Genomic DNA, 19,926 nt, shown 5'->3' with positions numbered 1-19,926 from the left:
ATTATTTGGGGGCCTATAGACCACGCCTACCAGTGTCTTTTTCCCCTTACTATTCCACGTTTTGTTCCTTAGAGCCTATATCGACTCTCACTACCGTCCTGATAGTATCCTTTATTAACAGAGCTACCCCACCTCCTTTTTCTACCTGTCTATCTTTCCTAAATGTCTGATACCCCTGGATATTCAGTTCCCAGTCCCGGTCACCCTGCAACCACGTTTCTGTGATGGCCACTAGATCATACTCATTTGTATGGATTTGTGCCATCAACTCATTCACTTTGTTTCGAATGCTTCGTGCATTCAGGCAAAGTGTCTTTATGCCAGCCTTTATCTGGACCCGGTTTGTTGAAACGCTACTCACACCTCCCGAGCCCTCTACTCCTTTAACTAGTTGAATGTCCTCAACATTAACCTGCACTTGTACTCTCTCCTTTACCTTCGATTTTGTAATTCCCCATACCCCTGCACCCTCCCCCCCATTTAATAGTTTAAATCCCTATCAACGACCCTAGTTATACGATTTGCCAGGACTCTGGTCCCAGCACGATTCAGACGGAGACCATCCCAGGAAAATGTAATTGGTTTGATTAGTAAGTTTGCGGACGACACAAAGGTTGGTGGATTTGCGGATAGCGATGAGGACCATCAGAGAATACAAGATACAGATCAGTTGGAGACTTGGGTGCAGAGATGGCAGATGGAGTTTAATCCGGACAAATGTGAGGTAATGCATTTTGGAAGGTCTAATACAGATAGAAAATATACAGTAAATGGCAGAACCCTTAAGAGCATTGATAGGCAAAGGGATCTGGGTATACAGGTACACAGGTCACTGAAAGTGGCAATGCAGGTGGAGAAGGTAGTCAAGAAGGCATATGGCATGCTTGCCTTCATCAGCCGGGGCATTGAGTTTAAAAATTGGCAAGTCGTGTTGCAGCTTTATAAGAACCTTAGTTAGGCCGCACTTGGAATATAGTGTTCAATTCTGGTTGCCACACTACCAGAAGGATGTGGAGGCTTCGGAGAGGGTACAGAAAAGATTTACCAGGATGTTCCCTGGTATGGAGGGCATTAGCTATGAGGAGAGGTTGGAGAAACTTGGTTTGCTCTCACTGGAATGACGGAGGTTGAGGGGTGACCTGATAGAAGTCTACAAGATTATGAGTGTCATGGACAGAGTGGATAGTCAGAAGCTTTTTCCCAGGGTGGAAGAGTCAATTACTAGGGAGCACAGGTTTAAAGTGCGAGGGGCAAGGTTTAAAGGAGATGTACGAGGCAGATCTTTTACACAGAGGGTGGTGAGTGCCTGGAACTCGTTGCCGGGGGAGGTAGTGGAAGCGGATACGGTAGTGACTTTTAAGGGGCGTCTTGACAAATAGGATGGGAATAGAGGGATATGGTCCCCGGAAGGGTAGGGGGTTTTAGTTCAGTCAGACAGCATGGTCGGTGCAGGCTTGGAGGGCCAAAGCGCCTGTTCCTGTGCTGCAATTTTCTTTGTTAAATAAAGTACAAACACAATTTTTAAAAAATCTTTCTTTGGCTTCAAGCTTGACATTTTTAAAAATTCATTGGACTTGGGGTTTGCTGGTTGCCCAAGAGCAACCACATTGCTGTGGACCTAGAGTCACATGTAGGCCAGACCAGGTAAGGATGGCAGATTTCCTTCCCTAAAGGACATTAATAAACCAGATGGGTTTTCCCGACAATCGACAATGGTTTCATGGTCATCAGTAGATTCTTAATTCCAGATTTAAAAAAAAATTGAATTCAAATTCTACCATTTGCCGTGGCAGGATTCGAACCCGGGTCCCCAGAACATTAGCTGAGTTCCAGGATTAATCGTCTAGCAATAATAGCACTAGGCCATCACCTTCCCATAACATACGGGAGAGGAGTACTCAATGTTCATGACTTCCATTGCCTCTAGCCTGTGAAGTCTGATATATAATTAAGAAAATTTAAATTTGCTTGTATGATTCTGTAATTATGTTATTGGATGGCTCTAGTTGGGTGCAAACAAAATATTTCAAAGTAATTTAAAATATACCTTCAAATTCAAATTAGTCTGAGAAACCATTACGATTAAAGCAAAGGAATAACACTTGAAAAAATTTAACAGTAAAATTATATACCAGGATTTCATGAGTTAAAGGCAAAACAAACTGCTGGAGTCATTCAGCAAGTTAGGCAGCATCTGTCACAAGATCACAAGTCAATGCTTTACAGGTGACACCTTTTCTCAGTACAGAAGGGTAAAGATAAAGCTGGTTTTCATGTACTGTAATTGCACATGTCACAGGTGGTTCAATTATTTGGAGGAAAAAGACTCAACTCAATTATTTTATGAATACTCTGATGAATTGAACAGTCATAAATCATTCCACCAAAAAAGGTTGTAAGGCACTGACTGACAAAAATCAAAAGGACAAGATTAGTACTGTTGCTTCTTCCACCCTTACTCCTCAAATTGCAGGGATCTCACTGCATTGCTTGTGCTAAAGTAGCAAATTAACCCATGAAAAATCTTTAATTGCCAATGTATATGATTACAAACCAATACGTTTACACACAGAAAAAAAACACATCAACATACCAACTAACAGACCACCATTGGAGCCTCCATTAATGGTCAGTTTCTTTGAAGTAGTGTAGCCCTTTTTGATGAGAACTTCAGCAGCACACTGAAAGTCATCAAAACAATTCTGCTTGTTTTCCAACATACCTCCTGAAAACAGAGCACAAATACATTTTAGTCAAAATGCTGTAGTCAATTTTGTTTTCAGTTTCCAATGCTTCAGTCAATAACATTAGTGATAAATTAAGGAATAACCCATATGCATCCAAATAAATAATTTCCTGCTACCATACAGCCATACTGATATTGGTATCAATACTAGTATATAATGCAATATCGCTCCAATACACTTTGAAACTTTTAGAAGACTGAAATGCATTACATTTTAGTTTTGGTGGCAGTATGCCTGAATGCACTGGTTGGTGAAAAGGCAGAAGTGAAGAATTTAATTACACCTGGGAGTGGGTAGTGCTGGGCTAGGATTGTGGTTTGGACCGCCAAAGGAAAACTAATTTATATGGCACCTCTAACATAAAACATTTCAAGGCACTTCAATGGAATATTAAAAAGCAAAATTCGACACCGAGCCACATAAGGCAATGTAAAGCACATGGTCAAAGGCTTGGTCAAAAAGGCAAATTTTAAGAAAAGTCATAAAGGAAGTCAGCGGTCTAGCTATTCACATCACATTGTGCCTTCCCACCTCCTGCAGAATTTCTGTAAAATATTAGAATGGTCAATGCTGCTTTAATTCAGAATGAAAGCTAAAAAGAACTAAACTGTTACAGCTTTAAATGCTATAGAAGCTACTCTAGTCAAACTACTTAACCACTGAAATCAGCTATGAAGAGGGAACGTTACCTTTTAAACAGAATTTATTTCCTTCAATAGGCTAGTGACATTCTTGGATAGCTCTGTGGTTGTACAACTGCAAGATTAATTATGTAATCCTATGTGCCTCTAAATGCTACATTAGCACAAATATTAGGAAGTGCTCCCAAGCTGCTGATTACTGTTGAGGGTTGGCAAATTTTGAAGCTAGAGTTGCCCTCCTTCATTCATCAAACCGAAGAGGAACTGACCCAAAATAAATGTCATTATGACATAGAAACTGAAAAATGCCGCAACTTTCGAGACTTTTAAGGTGATGATGATTATAAAGAGCATCATTTGGCAATGATAACTGCGAAATAAAAGCATAATACTGAGGATCGAAGCTCCGTCATATTTTGGAAGATAAATATACGCAGGACAATGAAAAAGTGGAAATACTGGAAAACTGAAATAAAAATTACCATTTACAATGTGCAAAGTTACGGGGAAAAGCGATGCTCATTTGAAGAGACAGTGCAGACATGATGGGCCAAATGGCCTCCTGTGCTGTAACAATTTTGTGATTCTGTGAAATAAATGTCCCCAAAACTTAACACCCTCTTTTGAAACACAAATGTTTTGTATTTTCTGAGATTTCTTGCTTTTAGTTTTAAATGTTTGGTTACTGCACTAACATCACATCAGCAATGCTGAACTCATATCAAAAGGACTATGTTCCTCTATTTTTTCTCCATTCAAAAAACAGGATCAATTATGTAGAATGTAGAGATTTCTTTTATGGCGCAGCAGAGGCATAAAGGTTTAGAAGATCCAGGTTTGGTCAATGGTTCCTATTCAGTAAGCTACTCTCGGGACACATATGAACTAAGGCTAATTGCAGAACCTGATTACAGAAGAGGGAAAAAAGGCAAGGTGTCCCTTAGCCAATATCCAATGATCTGTTAAAAAAATATAGTAAGGAGTGGTTCGCACTAAATCGTGATGGCTTAGTTAATTAGCTACAGCTCTGCATCAGGCATTCCTTTACAAACCAAATACAGTAGGTAAACAGTATAAGCACCATGTAGGAGATGGTGGTGGTGGCTGTGAAAGGCAGCTTTCATACAAATAAATCTCAAACTACAATGAGCAATTCACCTAGCTCCATTTCCCTGATCTTTCCCCACATCCTGAAGATTTTTCTGGTCTATGCGAAGCCATCGGGGCCTTTTAAAAACTATTGTGTATTATACTTCCATCATTTTCATGTTTCAATGACCATAAGAAAACATTTTCCTATCCACTCCTTTCATTCTTTTGGTGGTGATCTTTAATTTATATGCCCTATTTATCAACTCACCAATCACAATAAATATTTATTCCCATTTACCTCATTAAAACACATGATTTTGTGCAATTCTCATCCGGTATCCACTTAATCGCTGTTCTAGTAAAGAAAGCCCTGGTCTGTCCAGCCTCTCTTCCTAATCAAAGACATTCAATCCAGGGCCATTCTAAGAAATCACTTATGCACCCCCACTTTGATTTCCTCCCTAAGGTAATCTGTTCAAAACGGGACACAAGTTTTTAACCATCGAGTTGTAGATTTATCACTACCTCCTCATTTTTCTATCCACCTCTTTTATAAAACCCAGTTCCCCATGTTTTTTTCAGCATTATTACCTTGCCCTCTGCTTTTACTGATTTTTCTATCTAAAGTTTTAAAGTTGAGAGCTGAACTGTGTCAGCTTGTCAGTTCAGTCTGTTGGAATTAGGGGAGCATCAGATAAAAAAATGTTTTAGTCATGTACACTCATACAGTATAAGTAATCGTACATCATATGAGTGCATTTACTTAAACATCAGCCACCAATCAGGAATCTAGGATGCAAAGCATTTACAAGGAAAAAATGGGGTTGAAGTACATCTGCAAATGCCATGCCAATGTGTGTATTGTGTATGAGATTATATGCAGAATTACTGTCTGTTATTCATCTTTTATTTGCTAATCAGAAATGTATGCATGCACATCTGGATTCCCAGTTGCCATATCTGGCAAGTAGCTAATGTATATGCAATGTACTGTTAACATATATGCCAATGTACCGTTCTATCCAGAATTCTATTTCATATATTGGTGACTTTGTGAGGAATCTCTTGTTACTGGCCCTACATTTACTGTGCACCAGTTTAAAGTAACATTTTAAATGATTGAACTTACATACTTCGTTAAAATCAACTCTCATAACTGTCCTTTCCATGCTCACGAGTATGAGTTTCTGCAGTCTTGCCTCATGCCTTATACTGCCGACAAACGTTTTGGTCCTTCACTGCACTGCCTCCAGCATTAGAATAGCTCAGCGAGTAAAATCGTACAAGGTAATTAAGGTGTGGTTTAACAACAGCTTTGTACATGACTTTCTCTGCCATTTTCTACTATTTTGATTATGTGATTCAACATTTTTTTGGCTTTGTTGATTGCGACTTTTACATTGGTTAGACATGTTGCGCTTCTATTACAACAATCAAGTCACTTTCAACTTAATATTTAGCAACTTCAACACTATTCCTGAAATATGTACATCTAATGTGAGGTGATTCATTTTGGTAGGACTAATTTAAATGTGGATTACAGGGTCAAAGGTAGGGTTCTGAAGACTGTGGAGGAACAAAGAGATCTTGGGGTCCATATCCACAGATCTCTAAAGGTTGCCACTCAAGTGGATAGAGCTGTGAAGAAGGCATATAGTGTGTTAGCTTTTATTAACAGGGGGTTGGAGTTTAAGAGCCGTGGGGTTATGCTGCAACTGTACAGGACCTTGGTGAGACCGCATTTGGAATATTGCGTGCAGTTCTGGTCACCTCACTATAAGAAGGATGTGGAAGCGCTGGAAAGAGTGCAGAGGAGATTTACCAGGATGCTGCCTGGTTTGGAGTGTCGGTCTTATGAGGAAAGGTTGAGGGAGCTGGGGCTGTTCTCTCTGGAGCGGAGGAGATTGAGGGGAGACTTAATAGAGGTTTATAAAATGATGAAGGGGATAGATCGAGTGAACGTTCAAAGACTATTTCCTCGGGTGGATGGAGCTATTACAAGGGGGCATAACTATAGGGTTCATGGTGGGAGATATAGGAAGGATATCAGAGGTAGGTTCTTCACGCAGAGAGTGGTTGGGGTGTGGAATGGACTGCCTGCAGTGATAGTGGAGTCAGACACTTTAGGAACATTTAAGCGGTTATTGGATAGGCACATGGAGCACACCAGGATGGTAGGGAGTGGGATAGCTTGATCTTGGTTTCAGATGAAGGTCGGCACAACATCGTGGGCCGAAGGGCCTGTTCTGTGCTGTAATGTTCTATGTTCTATTTTTTTCTATTTCTATGTGCTCAACTATAAATATGCCTACATATAAATGAAAGTTTTTATTTCTTTTATCAGGGTACATTTAATCTCCTTTCCCTCCTCTTCAAAGGAACACCATTTCACAGCATTAAATCTGATCCAATATTTACTGATCCAATCTATAACCTGACCATAATATAAAAGCAAACTACTGCAGATGCTTGAGCTCTGAAGAAGGGTCATCTGAAATGTTGGCTCTATTCTCGCTCCATAGATGTTGTCAAACTTGAGATTTCCCAGCACGTTCTGTTTTTGTTCTATAACCTGACCATGTCCTGTGAACTCACCCTTCACAATAAACATGCCTCCAAATTGTGCACAGATTTTGATAGTGAGTATAGAGGACACAAGTCCAAGTGATTCACATACATAGATTGAGGAAAGTAATTAGCCCAATTATACTTCCTGACATGAGGGTGATCACTGTCTACCACTGCCCAGTCTGACAAACATCACTCAGAGTCCCTATAATACAGAAGGAGGTCATTCAGTCCATCGAGTCTGTACCGACCATAAAGCGAACCAGTCCCTAATCCCGTAACTCACGCATTTACCCTGCTAATCTCCCTGACACTTGGGTCAATTTAGCATGGCCAATCAACCTAACCCACACATTTTTGGATTGTGGGAGAAAACCGGAGCACCTGGAGCAAACACACGCAGACACAGAAAGTGACCCGAGACCGGAATTGAACCTGGGACCCTGGTGCTGTAAGGCAGCAGTGCTAACCACTGTGCTGCCCATTTCTTTGTTCTTAACCAAACTAATATAGTTGTTAGAAAAGCTGTTTGTATCAGCTGAATATTTTGGGAGATAATGCCATAATCACCTTTTCGGTCTTATTGCTTTAGTACATACATGTAAAGAGCATCTTACCTGCTGTAAATTTGTTGAAAATTTTGTTTATTGTGCAACATCAATAAAATTACTCCAAATACTACAACTTCAACTCCTGTATCATATAATAAAATTCAAACTGGAATTGTATTTTAAAAAGCACCTGACATTAGAATGATTAAACTTCATCTTAATGAGGCATAAAATCCTACAATAAAGTGTTTCATGCTTAAAATGCTTAACTGAATAATATGTTAACTGTAAACATGCATCTTTATAAGACATAAAAGGGATTAAACACTACTTCCAACATTTAATGACATATTTTATCATTTCAGAAATTAAAAATATGCTTACTCAAATGAGATCTGGCCCTCAGTTACTTGCTTTAATTAATGTTTTGCTTATTTACTTTATTTTGTTAGAGCTGTGTTTAATTAAGGGACAACGCAGAGTAGCAGTAATTACCACATTACTTTGTCAGCAGTAACCTGGCAGTAAAAGTATATCAACATCACTGCACTGATGGGGCGGCACAGTGGCAAGCATTGATGCCTCACAGCACCAGGAACCCGGGTTCAATTCCGGCCTTGGGTCACTGTCTGTGTGGAGTTTGCACGTTCTCCCCACGTCTGCGTGGGTTTCCTCCGGGTGCCCCGGTTTCCTCCCACAGTCCAAAGATGTGCAGGTTAGGTTGATTGGTCATGCTAAGTTTTCCACTAGTGTCAGGGGGGATTGTGGTGGGTGCAGACTCAATGGGCCGAATGGCCTCCTTGTGCACTGTAGGGATACTATTCTATGTTTCTAGAGCTCACACACTACAGGATAATTCAGCATTGTATTTTAACACAGTATCATATTTATGTACCCAAAGAAACAGTACAAATGACTCATATCACAACACGGAAAAGAACTGTCTCAAACTGAAAGACTGTTAGCAACCTCTGGGTCCTATTAAGCACAAAGTGAAACTACTGACCCAATATCAGTTGTGATGCCATTTACTTGCATCTCCATAACATTGCCCACCTCCAACTCTACCACAACCCATGTGCTGCTGAAATCTGTATTCGTGCATTTTTACCTTCAGACTCAACTACTCCAATAATCCCAAAGCCAACCTTCCATCTTGCACTCTCAATAAATTGTACTCAAAATACTGCTGCCATTTTTCACCAATTGCATCTGCTTTTGCTAATCGACACTGGGTCCTGGTTCAACATTTCAAATTTGAAAATTTCATCCTCATCGCTTCTTCCCTTCTCTGTAACCTCCTTCAGCACTACAAAATCTCTCTCCAACCTCCTTTGCGCTAACTCTGCCCCCTTCCCCACCTCATTCATCCCATCATTGCTAGCTGTGCCTCTGAGTCAGAAGTCTCACTTAAGAGGCAAGATCACAAAGTTTAGGAAGTGCTCCAGAGCTGTGGGAATGCTACACTAAAAGATAGGATGTTAAGCCATCGACCATCTCTGCTCTATTCCAAACAGTAAACATGGAATTATTCCTGGTGCCCTGATCAACATTTATATCTCATTAAATAACCACTGAACCAGATTATCTGGTAATTATCAAATTGGGATCAGTGGGACTCCATTATGAGCAAATTGATTATTGGGTTTCCTACACTCCAACATTTAAAAACTACTACAGTGACAGTGAAGTTCAGCAAAAGTGCTATATAACTGCAAGTCACTTTTTCCTTCAATCCTGTCATCCGACATTCAAAGCCCCTGTTCTGCATTTCCCTCCTGAAACCCGTCAACTTTCCTTCAAACCCCGCCTCTTCAACCAAACATTTGTTCCCTAATATCTCCTCCTTTGGCTTAACATCTGTATTTTTGCCTATGCGTTGGGTCATTTCTTTTTGAAGTTGCAAGTGCTATATAAAAGTCATTTATGTTAATTATTTCTCCCCAAACATGTCCCCGTGCCTCTAAGCTACTTTCTAATCACCAATTAAATGAATAAGCACATTAAAAATAAACTTTTTTTAAAAAGAAAAACCTGCACTAACCCTGTGCATTATATTTTAGAATGCTTTTCACCAACTTTCGCTGGACAGGCCGAGCTCACTCTCCAGAGTCAGGAACTTAGACCAAAGTTAGTTCTGCACTATTCTACAGAAAACAGTCTAAACCTCCAATCTTTTCCAGGCTGCAGGCATGCGAGACAGTGCTGACATACTTACTTTAATTCGGATTTCAGCACATGACCAGAACCTTGCAGCCCTTATCATTTGGCATGGTGTTTCTGACTTCTGCTTTAATCGATTTCACTTTTGATGCTTCTCTCTTCCCAATTTAACGTAGATGTAGCCCAGTCCCAGTCCTACTGAATGCAGTAATCAGTACCATCTGAATCCCATATACTGCTTGCCAATTAACCTGCAGCATCCAGACTCCTGATGTTTCTACCCAGTTTCAAATTGGGGGCTGTTCCCACGTTAGAAGAGCATAACCATTACGCCAGAGCAACATGCAATTGGTGCCCACCTGGCCCCATTGCAGAAATGTGAGATGAGTGGAACAGCTTACGGGTCAGGAATGGGATGCAGATTATAATGGATAACTATCAATACAATGTTAATTATAGAAGTAAAAAGAGATAAAATAATCTCATTTGTATTGCACCTTGCACAATCCCCTGATGTCCCAGCCAAGGTACTTACAGCTAACTGATCACAGGAAAAAAACTACTGCTGTGGTAGACTAGAAATAAGCAACATAGATTGGCCTGGAAAAAGGAGGAAGCTAAGGTGGGCTTTCTAAACAAGAGTGACTTCAAGGTTTCCAACTGAACTTCTCAGGATTGTGAAGGGAATTGGCAAAATGATCCTTGCAAATGATTCACAATAGTGAAGGACTCAAAGATCAAAAAATGACTGGCTTATTTTGCTCAGTAGTGATTTCCGACTTCTAAGACCATGCCTCTAAGCTATTTCTTAACTTCAAAAATCAAGTAAAGCTCAATTGTCTGAATGATTCCATCAGTATCTGGAAGGTTTGCAGTCCTTAGTGTCTCAAACATTTTTTTGAGACAAACATGAGAAAAAAACAATACCAATTTAGGCAGCCGGTTAACATTTTCCAGGGAATATTATGATAAGAAAACACCACACGCCTGCCAATACTAGTCATCATTTGAGGATGACATGCCCTTTAATTGAACTGCTCAATGATCTCATGGTGCTTGGAAACAGGAAAGTGCAGAGCAATTAGAACATTTAAGCAGACCACAAAAATTGATTTTCCATTACAGCACCGCACAAGAAATGAAAATGTAATAATGCATCAGAAATGCTACAGGATCATGGGAATCCCTTATATCTAGAATTACATTAGGAAAGAAAACAACCTCAAGATGTCCCATTGAAGATATTTGCAGCCAAACCTCATTGCAGTGTTAATGTAAGCCTATTTGTGACACTAATAAATAAACTTTTAAGCTTTTGAAATGTAGTCCTTGTTCTAATGTAGGAAAGGCACTATTACCTAAGGACACTATTGGAAATTGGTCAGATGGAGTAGAAAACTGAGAACACAAGAAATAGAAGCAGGAGTAGGTCACCAGGCCCTTCAAGCCTGCCCTGCTATTCAATACAATCATGGCTAATCTATGCAGGTCTCTACTCCTTTTCTGTGCCATTTCCCCATAGCCTTCTATTCCTTGATCTTAAGGGAGGCAGTGGCATAGTGACATTGTCACTAAACTAGAATCCAGAGACCCAGGGCAAGGTTCTGGGGACCCGGGTTTGAATGCGACCATAGCAGATGGTGAAATTTGAATTCAGTAAAAATCTGGAATTAAAAGTCTAATGATGACCATGGAACCATTGTCGATTGTCATAAAAACTCACCTGGTTCACTAATGTCCTTGATGAAAGGAAATCTGCCATTTGGCCTACAGGTGACACCAGACCCAGAGCAATGTGGTTGACTCTCAAATGCCCTCTGAAAGTAGGGCAATTAGTATGGGCAATAAATGCTGAACTCAGCCAACGAGACTCACACCTCGTAAAATGAATAAATAAAAATAAATCTTGTCAAATGCCTTTTGGGAATCATCCTTTCCTCTATCTATTCTCTACATTACATCCTCAAAGAATTAGAGCAAATTTGTCAAATATGAGTTACTTTTCATAAAACTATGTTGACTAGATTTCATTATATTCAGCTTTCCTAGATAATTAGCTATTTCCTCTTTGATCACTGACTCCAGCATCTTGCCAATAGTTAAACTAACTTGCTTATAGTTCCCTGCCTTCCTCTCTTTTTGAGCAAGGATGTCACATTGGCTGGCTTTCATTCTTCTACTACCCTCCCGGAATTTAGCAAGTCACGAAAAATTTCAACCAATAGGTCCACTAACTCTGAAGCCACTTCTATTAAAACCCTTACATGCAGGTCATTGAGTCCTGGCGACTTGTCTGCCTTTAGCTCCAAATCAGCCCATTTGATAACCTAAGGATATCTGCAAAGTCTTCCATTGTGAAGACAGATGCAAAAATATATTTAGCATATCCGCCATTTCTTTGCTGTTACCAATTCACCCACCTTATTCAGTAGAGGTCTCACATTTACCTTAGCCACAATCGCTTATGCTACATGCAAGTTTTCTCAAGATTAATTTTTTCCCCTTCTTATGAACTTTTGAGTCTTTTGCTGCTGGATCCTAAAAACTTCCCAGTCCTCTGGTCTACCACTATTCTTTGCTACTTTGTATATCCTGCTTTTCAATTTAACATTATCCTTGACCTGTGTTAACCATGGATTTTGCACCTTTTTCGTGAAATCCCTCTTTTTGATTGGGAAAATTTTTTGCTGAACACTTTGGACCAGCTGTTTGAATATCTGCCACTGCTCATCTACTGACCTTTATTTTAGCTTGTTTACCCAGTTTGCCTTTGACAATTCCTCCCTCATATCATTATAATTGCCCTTATTTAAGTTGAAGACACTGTTTATGGACCTATGCTGTTCACCCTCAAACTGTATCTGGAAATCTATCATACTGTGGTGACTACTCCCTAGGGGATCCTTAACTACAAGATCCCTTATGTAATCCTTCTTCATTACACAAAACCAAATCTAAAATAGCCCATTCCTGGGTAGGTTCCACAATGTACCGCTCTAAAAAGCAATCCTTGATGTTTTCCACAAATTCCTCTTTTATGCTGCCCTTGTGGCTTGGTTTGCCCAATCAATGTGCAGTTCAAAATCTCCTGTGATGGTTGCAGCTCCCTTCGAACATGCCCTTGATATTTCCCCATTTATGCTCTGTCCTCTTGAGAGGCCACATTTTGGGGGTTTATAGAGTACTCCCACTCTTGTCTTCCTTCCCCTGCTATTCATGATTTCAACCCAAATTGATTCTATATCACTACTCACTGCCTTTATATCATGACTCAACACTGCTCTCCTTTCCCCTTTGGCTCGTTCTTTTGGAACATTGTATATGCCCTGGAATATTGAGCACCCAGTCCAGGACACCATGCAACCACATTTCTGTAATAGCTAATACATCATATTCACATGTTGCAATCTGAGAGATCAACTCATCTGTCTTGTTGCAAATGCTTCGTGCATTCAGCTTTGATTTTTTTACAGTAGTTTACAACTACTGTAAAAGCACTGACACAAATCAATTAAAATAAAATGAAGCAAAGCCGCATGACTTCAGGTTTATATATAATTACATTCAATCCAATTATTTAAGATTTGAAACTAATAGCGCAGCAGTGGATATTCTCGTCAATCCCATGATTTCTAATTGATTCTATTTTGAGGGGGGGGCGGTTCCTTAACTGCTCATCCTCTGGAGAAATGTAGAATCACTGACAGCAACTTCTGGCTTTCATGCTATTCTGCTCATGTAACATTTCCAGGTGTTGCAGTCCCTTTTCAGGGAAGTAATTATAGCAAACATTGACCACTGCAAAGATACAGTGAAGTCTTTTTTTCCAAGATGGCGCCAGAGCGGGCTAATTCTTGCAAACTGTGCCCAGCATATCTTCTAATTCTATCTTTTACTCTCGTTTTATGCTTCTAAAACTTCATTCAAACTCTTTTAAACTCCCTAACAATGCTCTAATTCAATCTCTTACAGATCTGGCGATCCTTAGGATCCTGGAGAAACCCAACCCGAAATTGATCTGGACCAGCAACCCACGTGTGGCCTGAAGCCGGTGCTGCAGTTCCCAAGGATATGGATTTCACTACACAGGCTCCCAGAGACCAGGAAAATGCACTAGAAGCCGGAGCCTATACTTGGCAGGCTCCCAGAGACCAGGAAATTGCTGAAGCCAGGACCTTCACTCTGCTGGTCTCCACCGACCAGTCCTGCATCCCTGGGACTGGAGCACCCCCCCCCCCCCCCGCCCCCCTCCCCTCTGACCCGGAGAACTGCGAGCTCCTGCAGGCCTCAAGCATCCCCTCCACTCCCCCCATCTGCAATTGCCCCACACTCCTAAAAATCAACTCCCACTGCCTATCACTAATACTGCTCTTTTAAAATGTACTTTCAGGCCCAGAGGTCCTCCGAAGGAAGACCCGACCTGGCAGTGACCCAGCGGACCCCAACACACAGACCCGGCCACTGGCTCATCCGCGATCGCGACCTCAGACACATCACCCACTTACAGGCCTTTGATCCATCCACACTGGAGCGTGGTCTGGACATCCACCGACCGGCGAAGCCAAACCGCAGCCCGACAGTGACCCGGAATACCTGACCGTGCAGACCCATCTACTGACGCAGGAATCGCAAGCAAGGGAACAAATCCTCCATCCACACACCGACCAGAGCAAAGAGCTTCATTGGACACAGTTATACCCTTAACACCGCAAACTGGCGTCTCCCAGGCTTGAAAAGAAGCAGTCACTCCAGGAAGCGTGGAAAATGTGCAGGCTTGTAGGAGAGCGAAACAACGCAGATCCAAGCTTACTCCCCAGCTTACTCCTTGCAAATTTCCAATCTATGGAAAACAAGCTAGATGAACTTAAAGCCAGACTCACTTTCCAAAGAGAACTGAGGGACTGCTGTGTGCTCTGTTTCACAGAGTTGTGGCTCACTTCTGCTTCATCGGACTGTGCCTTACAACCAGAGGGCTTCTCAATCCATTGAATGCACCGTATATCGACCTCAGGCAAGCCTAGGGGAGGTGGGGTCTGCTTCCTAATCAACACCTCGTGGTGCCTAGATATAGCAACACTGGCGCGTTTCTGCTCCCTGGACCTGGAATAACTGACGCTAAAATGCCGCCACTACTACCTTCCTTGGGAGTTCACCACCGTTATCCTGACAGCAGTTTACATCCCACCCTACATGGATGCGAAGATCGCGCTGGATGAAATATACACCACCACAAATAGCCTTGAGACAAACTATCCCGAGGCCTTGTTCATCGTGGCTGGGGGCTTCAATCAGGCCAAGCTCGAGAGCGTGCTACCAAGTTACCACCAACACGTCTCCTGTTCCACCAGAGACTCAAATATCCGAGACCACTGCTACACAAATATCAAACATGCCTAAAGCTCTATCACCTGCCCACACTTTGGCAAATCAGATCACAAGGCTGTGCTCCTGCTCCCAGCAAAAACTGAAGCAGGAGAATCCATCAAAGAAAGTCGTGCAATGTTGGTCTGAGAAATCAGATGATCTCCTACGGGATTGCTTAAGAGTCAGTGGACTGGTCAGTATTTAAAAGCCCCGTGACCAGCCTGAACGAGTACGCCATTACAGTAACTGATTTCATTATTAAGTGTGTAGAAGACTGTGTGCCAAAGAAACAAATCCACGTCTTTCCCAACCGGAAACCATGGATGAACAGGGACATCCATTGCTTGCTGAAGTCGAAGTCGTTCAAGTCAGGCGACACTGACCTATACAAGGCGGCCAGATACAATCTAAGGAGATTCAAAGATGCCAAAAGACAGTACCGGACCAAACTAGAGTCCCAGGCCAGCACACGGGCCCCTGCTGACTATGGCAAGATCTGCAAGACATAACAGGTTACAAGATGAAGGCTTGTAAAATCGCTGGCTCCAACACACCCCTCTCTGATGAGCTCAAAGCATTCTATACTTGCTTTGAGCAAGAGATCAGTAAGAGCATGCCTTCCACCTTGGAAGCCTTAGATGAACCTGTATCTGAGGTCACCATTGCAGATGTCAAGAGCAGTCTTCTCCAAGGTCAACCCGCGGAAAGCAACCGGCCCAGATGAGCAGTCAGATCCTGCGTGGATCAACTGGCGGGGGTATTTGCAGACATCATCGAACTGTCTTTACACCAATCTGAGGTCCCTATTTGCTTCAAGAAGACGACCATCATCCCAGTACCAAAGAAAAGACAAGCACCGTGCCTTAGTATCTATCGTCCGGTGGCTCTGACACCCATCATTATGAAGTGCTTCGAAAGGTTAATCATGGCACGAATCAATTCCAGCCTCCCAGACTGCGTGGATCCACTACAATTTGCCTACTGCCACAACAGGTCCACAGCAGACGCCATCTCCCTGCCCTGCACTCAACCCTGGAACACCTAGATAACAAAGACACCCATGTCAGACTCCTATTTATTGACTACAGCTCAGCTTTCAACACCATTATTCCTACGAAACGCATCTCCAAACTCCATGGTCTGGCTTCAGCTCCTCCCTCTGCGACTGGATCCTGAACTTCTTAACCCACAGACCACAATCAGTAAGGATTGGCAACAACACCGTTTCCATGATCATCCTCAACAGCGGTGCCCCACAAGGCTGTCTTCTCAGCCCCCTATTATACTCCTTATACACCTATGACTGTATGGCCAAATTCCCCACCAACTCGATTTTCAAGTTTGCTGATGACACCACCGTAGGAGGTCGGATCTCAAACAATGACGAGACAGAGTACAGGAATGAGAGAGAGAATCTGGTGAACTGGGGCAACGACAATAATTTCTCCCTCAACGTTAACAATATAAAGGAGAATGCCACTGACTTCAAGAAACGTAATGAAGAACATTCCCCTGTCTACATCAATGGGGACGAAGTCGAAATGGTCGAGAGCTTCAAGTTTTTAGGTGCCCAGATCACTAACAACCTGCCCTGGTACCCCCATGCTAACACTATAGTTAAGAAAGCCCACCAATACCTCTACTTTCTCAGAAGACTAAGGAAATGTGGCATGTCAGCTATGGCTCTCACCAACTTTTACAGATGCACCATAGAAAGCATTCTTTCTGGTTGTATCACAGCTTGGTATGGCTCCTGCTCTGGCCAAGACCGCAAGAAATTACAAAAAGTCGCGAATGTAGCCCAGTCCATCACACAAACCAGCCTCCTATCCGTTGACACTGTCTACACTTCCTGCTGCCTCGGAAAAGCAGCCAGCATAGTCAAGGGCCCCAAGCACCCCGGACATACTCTCTTCAACCTTCTTTGTCAGGAAAAAGATACAAAAGTCTGAGATCACATACCAAATGACTCAAAAACAGCTTCTTTCCTACTGCCATCAGACTTTTGAATTGACCTACCTTGCATTAAGTTGATCTTTCTCTGCACCCAAGCTTTGACTGTACCATTACATTCTGCACTCTTTCCTTTCCTTCTCAATGAACAGTATGCTTTGTCTGTATAGCAAAAAACATTACTTTTCACTGATACCAGAGATGAGGGGTGTTGATTATAAGGAGAGACTAAGCAGATTGGGTTTGTATTCATTGGAATTTAGAAGGCTGAGGGGGGATCTTATAGAGACCTATAAGATAATGAAGGGGCTGGATAGGGTAGAGATGGAGAGATTCTTTCCACTTAGAAAGGAAACTAGAACTAGAGGGCACAGCCTCAAAATAAAGGGGGGTCAGTTTAGGACAGAGTTGAGGAGGAACTTCTTCTCTCAGAGGGTGGTGAATCTCTGGAATTCTCTGCCCATTGAAGTGGTGGAGGCTACCTCGTTGAATATGTTTAAATCACGGATAGATGGATTCCTGATCGGTAAGGGAATTAGGGGCTATAGGGATCAGGCGGGTAAGTGGAACTGATCCACTTCAGATCAGCCATGATCTTGTTGAATGGCGGGGCAGGCTCGAGGGGCTGGATGGCCTACTCCTGCTCCTATTTCTTATGTTCTTATGTATACATAAGACAATAATAAATCAAGTTTAAAAAAATCAAAGTCCCTTGTTGCCATTACTTAAGAGCCCGTCACGACCATTTTTTGTGAACTGCAGAATGCTCTGGTTTTTGATAAAAGATGCGTTTTAATACAATTCTGCACAGACATTGTGAACTGTTAGATAATTAAACAAAACAAGCTTAGGAAAGGAACCTTTCTACGTATGAAAAACATCCAGCCAGCATCAGTAGAGATTAATAGATAATGCTGCAGTAATCACCGTTGCCAACTATTATATTTTTAAAATTGTTTACAAATGTTTGTTGTAATATTTAACAGCAACAAATACAGTTGGCATCATCAATGATGAGACGTGAAGGAAAAGGGCCTATAAAAGGTGAAGGTGGAAAAGTCTGTACGGAACCAGTAGAAATGGCAGAGGTGCTTAATGAGTATTTTGCCTCGGTTTTCACAGAGGAGGAGGACCTGGGTGGATGTACTGCGGGCTTGCGGTGGACTGAAAAGATTGAGTATGTGGACTTTAACAAAGAGGTTGTGCTGGAATCTTTGAATGGCATCAAGATAGATAAGTCGCCGGGTCCGGATGGGATGTACCCCAGGTTACTGTGGGAGGCGAGGGAAGAGATTGCAGAGCCTCTGGCGATGATCTTTGCGTCGTCGATGGAGACGGGAGAGGTGCTGGAGGATTGCGGATGTGGTTCCTATTTTCAAGAAGGGGAACAGGAATAGTCCAGGAAATTACCAACCGGTGAGTCTAGCCTCAGTGGTTGGTAAGCTGATGGAGAAGATCCTGAGGGACAAGATTTTTGAGCATTTAGAGAGGTTTAGTATGCTCAAGAATACTTAGCATGGCTTTGTCAAAGGCAGATCGTGCCTTACGAGCCTGGTGCAGTTCTTCGAAAATGTGACTAAACACATTGACGAAGGGAAAGCGGTAGATGTGGTTTATATGGATTTTAGCAAGGCGTTCGATAAAGGTACCCCATGCAAGGCTTCTAGAAAAAGTGAGAGGGCATGGGATCCAAGGGGCTGCTGCCCTGTGGATCCAGAACTGGCTTGCCCAAAGAAGGCAGAGAGTGGGTCTCGATGGGTCTTTTTCTAAATGGAGGTCGGTCACCAGTGGTGTGCCCCAGGGATCTGTTCTGGAACCCTTGCTGTTTGTCATTTTCATAAATGACCTGGATGAGGAAGTGGAGGGATGGGTTGGTAAGTTTGCTGACGACACGAAGGTTGGTGGGGTTGTGGATAGTCTGGAGGGATGTCAGAAGTTACAGAGGGACATAGATAGGATGCAAGACTGGGCGGAGAAGTGGCAGATGGACTTCAACTCAGATAAATGCGTAGTGATCCATTTTGGCAGGTCAAATGGGATGAAGGAGTACAATATAAAGGGAAAGACTCTTAGTACTGTAGAGGATCAGAAGGACCTTGGGGTCTGGGTCCATAGGACTCTAAAATCGGCCCCGCAGGTGGAGGTGGTGGTTAAGAAGGTGTATGGTGTGCTGGCCTTTATCAATCAAGGGATTGAGTTTAGGAGTCCGGGGAAAATGATGCAGCTATATAAGACCCTCGTCAGACCCCACTTGGAGTACTGTGCTCAGTTCTGGTCGCCTCATTACAGGAGGATGTGGAAAAGATTGAAAGGGTGCAGTGGAGATTTACAAGGATGTTGCCTGGATTGAGTGGTATGCCTTATGAGGATAGGCTGAGGGAGCTCGGTCTTTTCTCCTTGGAGAGACGTAGGATGAGAGGAGACCTAATAGAGGTATTTAAGATGTTGAGAGGCATAGATCGGGTGGACTCTCAGAGGCTTTTTCCCAGGGTGGAAATGGCTGCTACGAGAGGACACAGGTTTAAGGTGCTGGGGGGTAGGTACAGGGGAAATGTTAGGGGGAAGTTTTTCACACAGAGGGTGGTGGGCGAGTGGAATCGGCTGCCGTCAGTGGTGGTGGAGGCAAACTCAATAGGGTCTTTTAAGAGACTCCTGGATGAGTACATGGGACTTAATAGGATGGAGGGTTATAGGTAGGCCTAAAAGGTAGTGATATGTTCGGCACAACTTGTGGGGCCGAAGGGCCTGTTTTGTGCTGTAGTTTTTCTATGTTTCTAATATGAATAAATAAATCAAATTCAAAAAGGAAAACAGTCAATAAGAAGCAATCCAAGCACAAATGCTGTG

At 42.4% G+C, this 19,926-nt stretch overlaps 1 protein-coding gene across 2 annotated transcripts in view; it reads right to left on the bottom strand.

Annotated features, from left to right (window-relative positions):
* LOC144493468 (prolyl endopeptidase-like) overlaps positions 1 to 19,926 on the bottom strand; it is a 131,088-nt gene that overhangs the window by 13,005 nt on the left and 98,157 nt on the right. For both annotated transcript variants that reach the window (XM_078212418.1, XM_078212419.1), the window contains exon 13: positions 2,594 to 2,725. In XM_078212418.1, coding sequence (XP_078068544.1) covers positions 2,594 to 2,725 — 132 coding nt within the window. The remainder of the gene's footprint in view (positions 1 to 2,593; positions 2,726 to 19,926) is intronic.

The sequence above is a fragment of the Mustelus asterias genome, chromosome 5, assembly GCF_964213995.1.
Source record: "Mustelus asterias chromosome 5, sMusAst1.hap1.1, whole genome shotgun sequence".
Lineage (NCBI taxonomy): Eukaryota > Metazoa > Chordata > Chondrichthyes > Carcharhiniformes > Triakidae > Mustelus > Mustelus asterias.
This window is presented reverse-complemented; position numbering and strand designations above follow the sequence as displayed.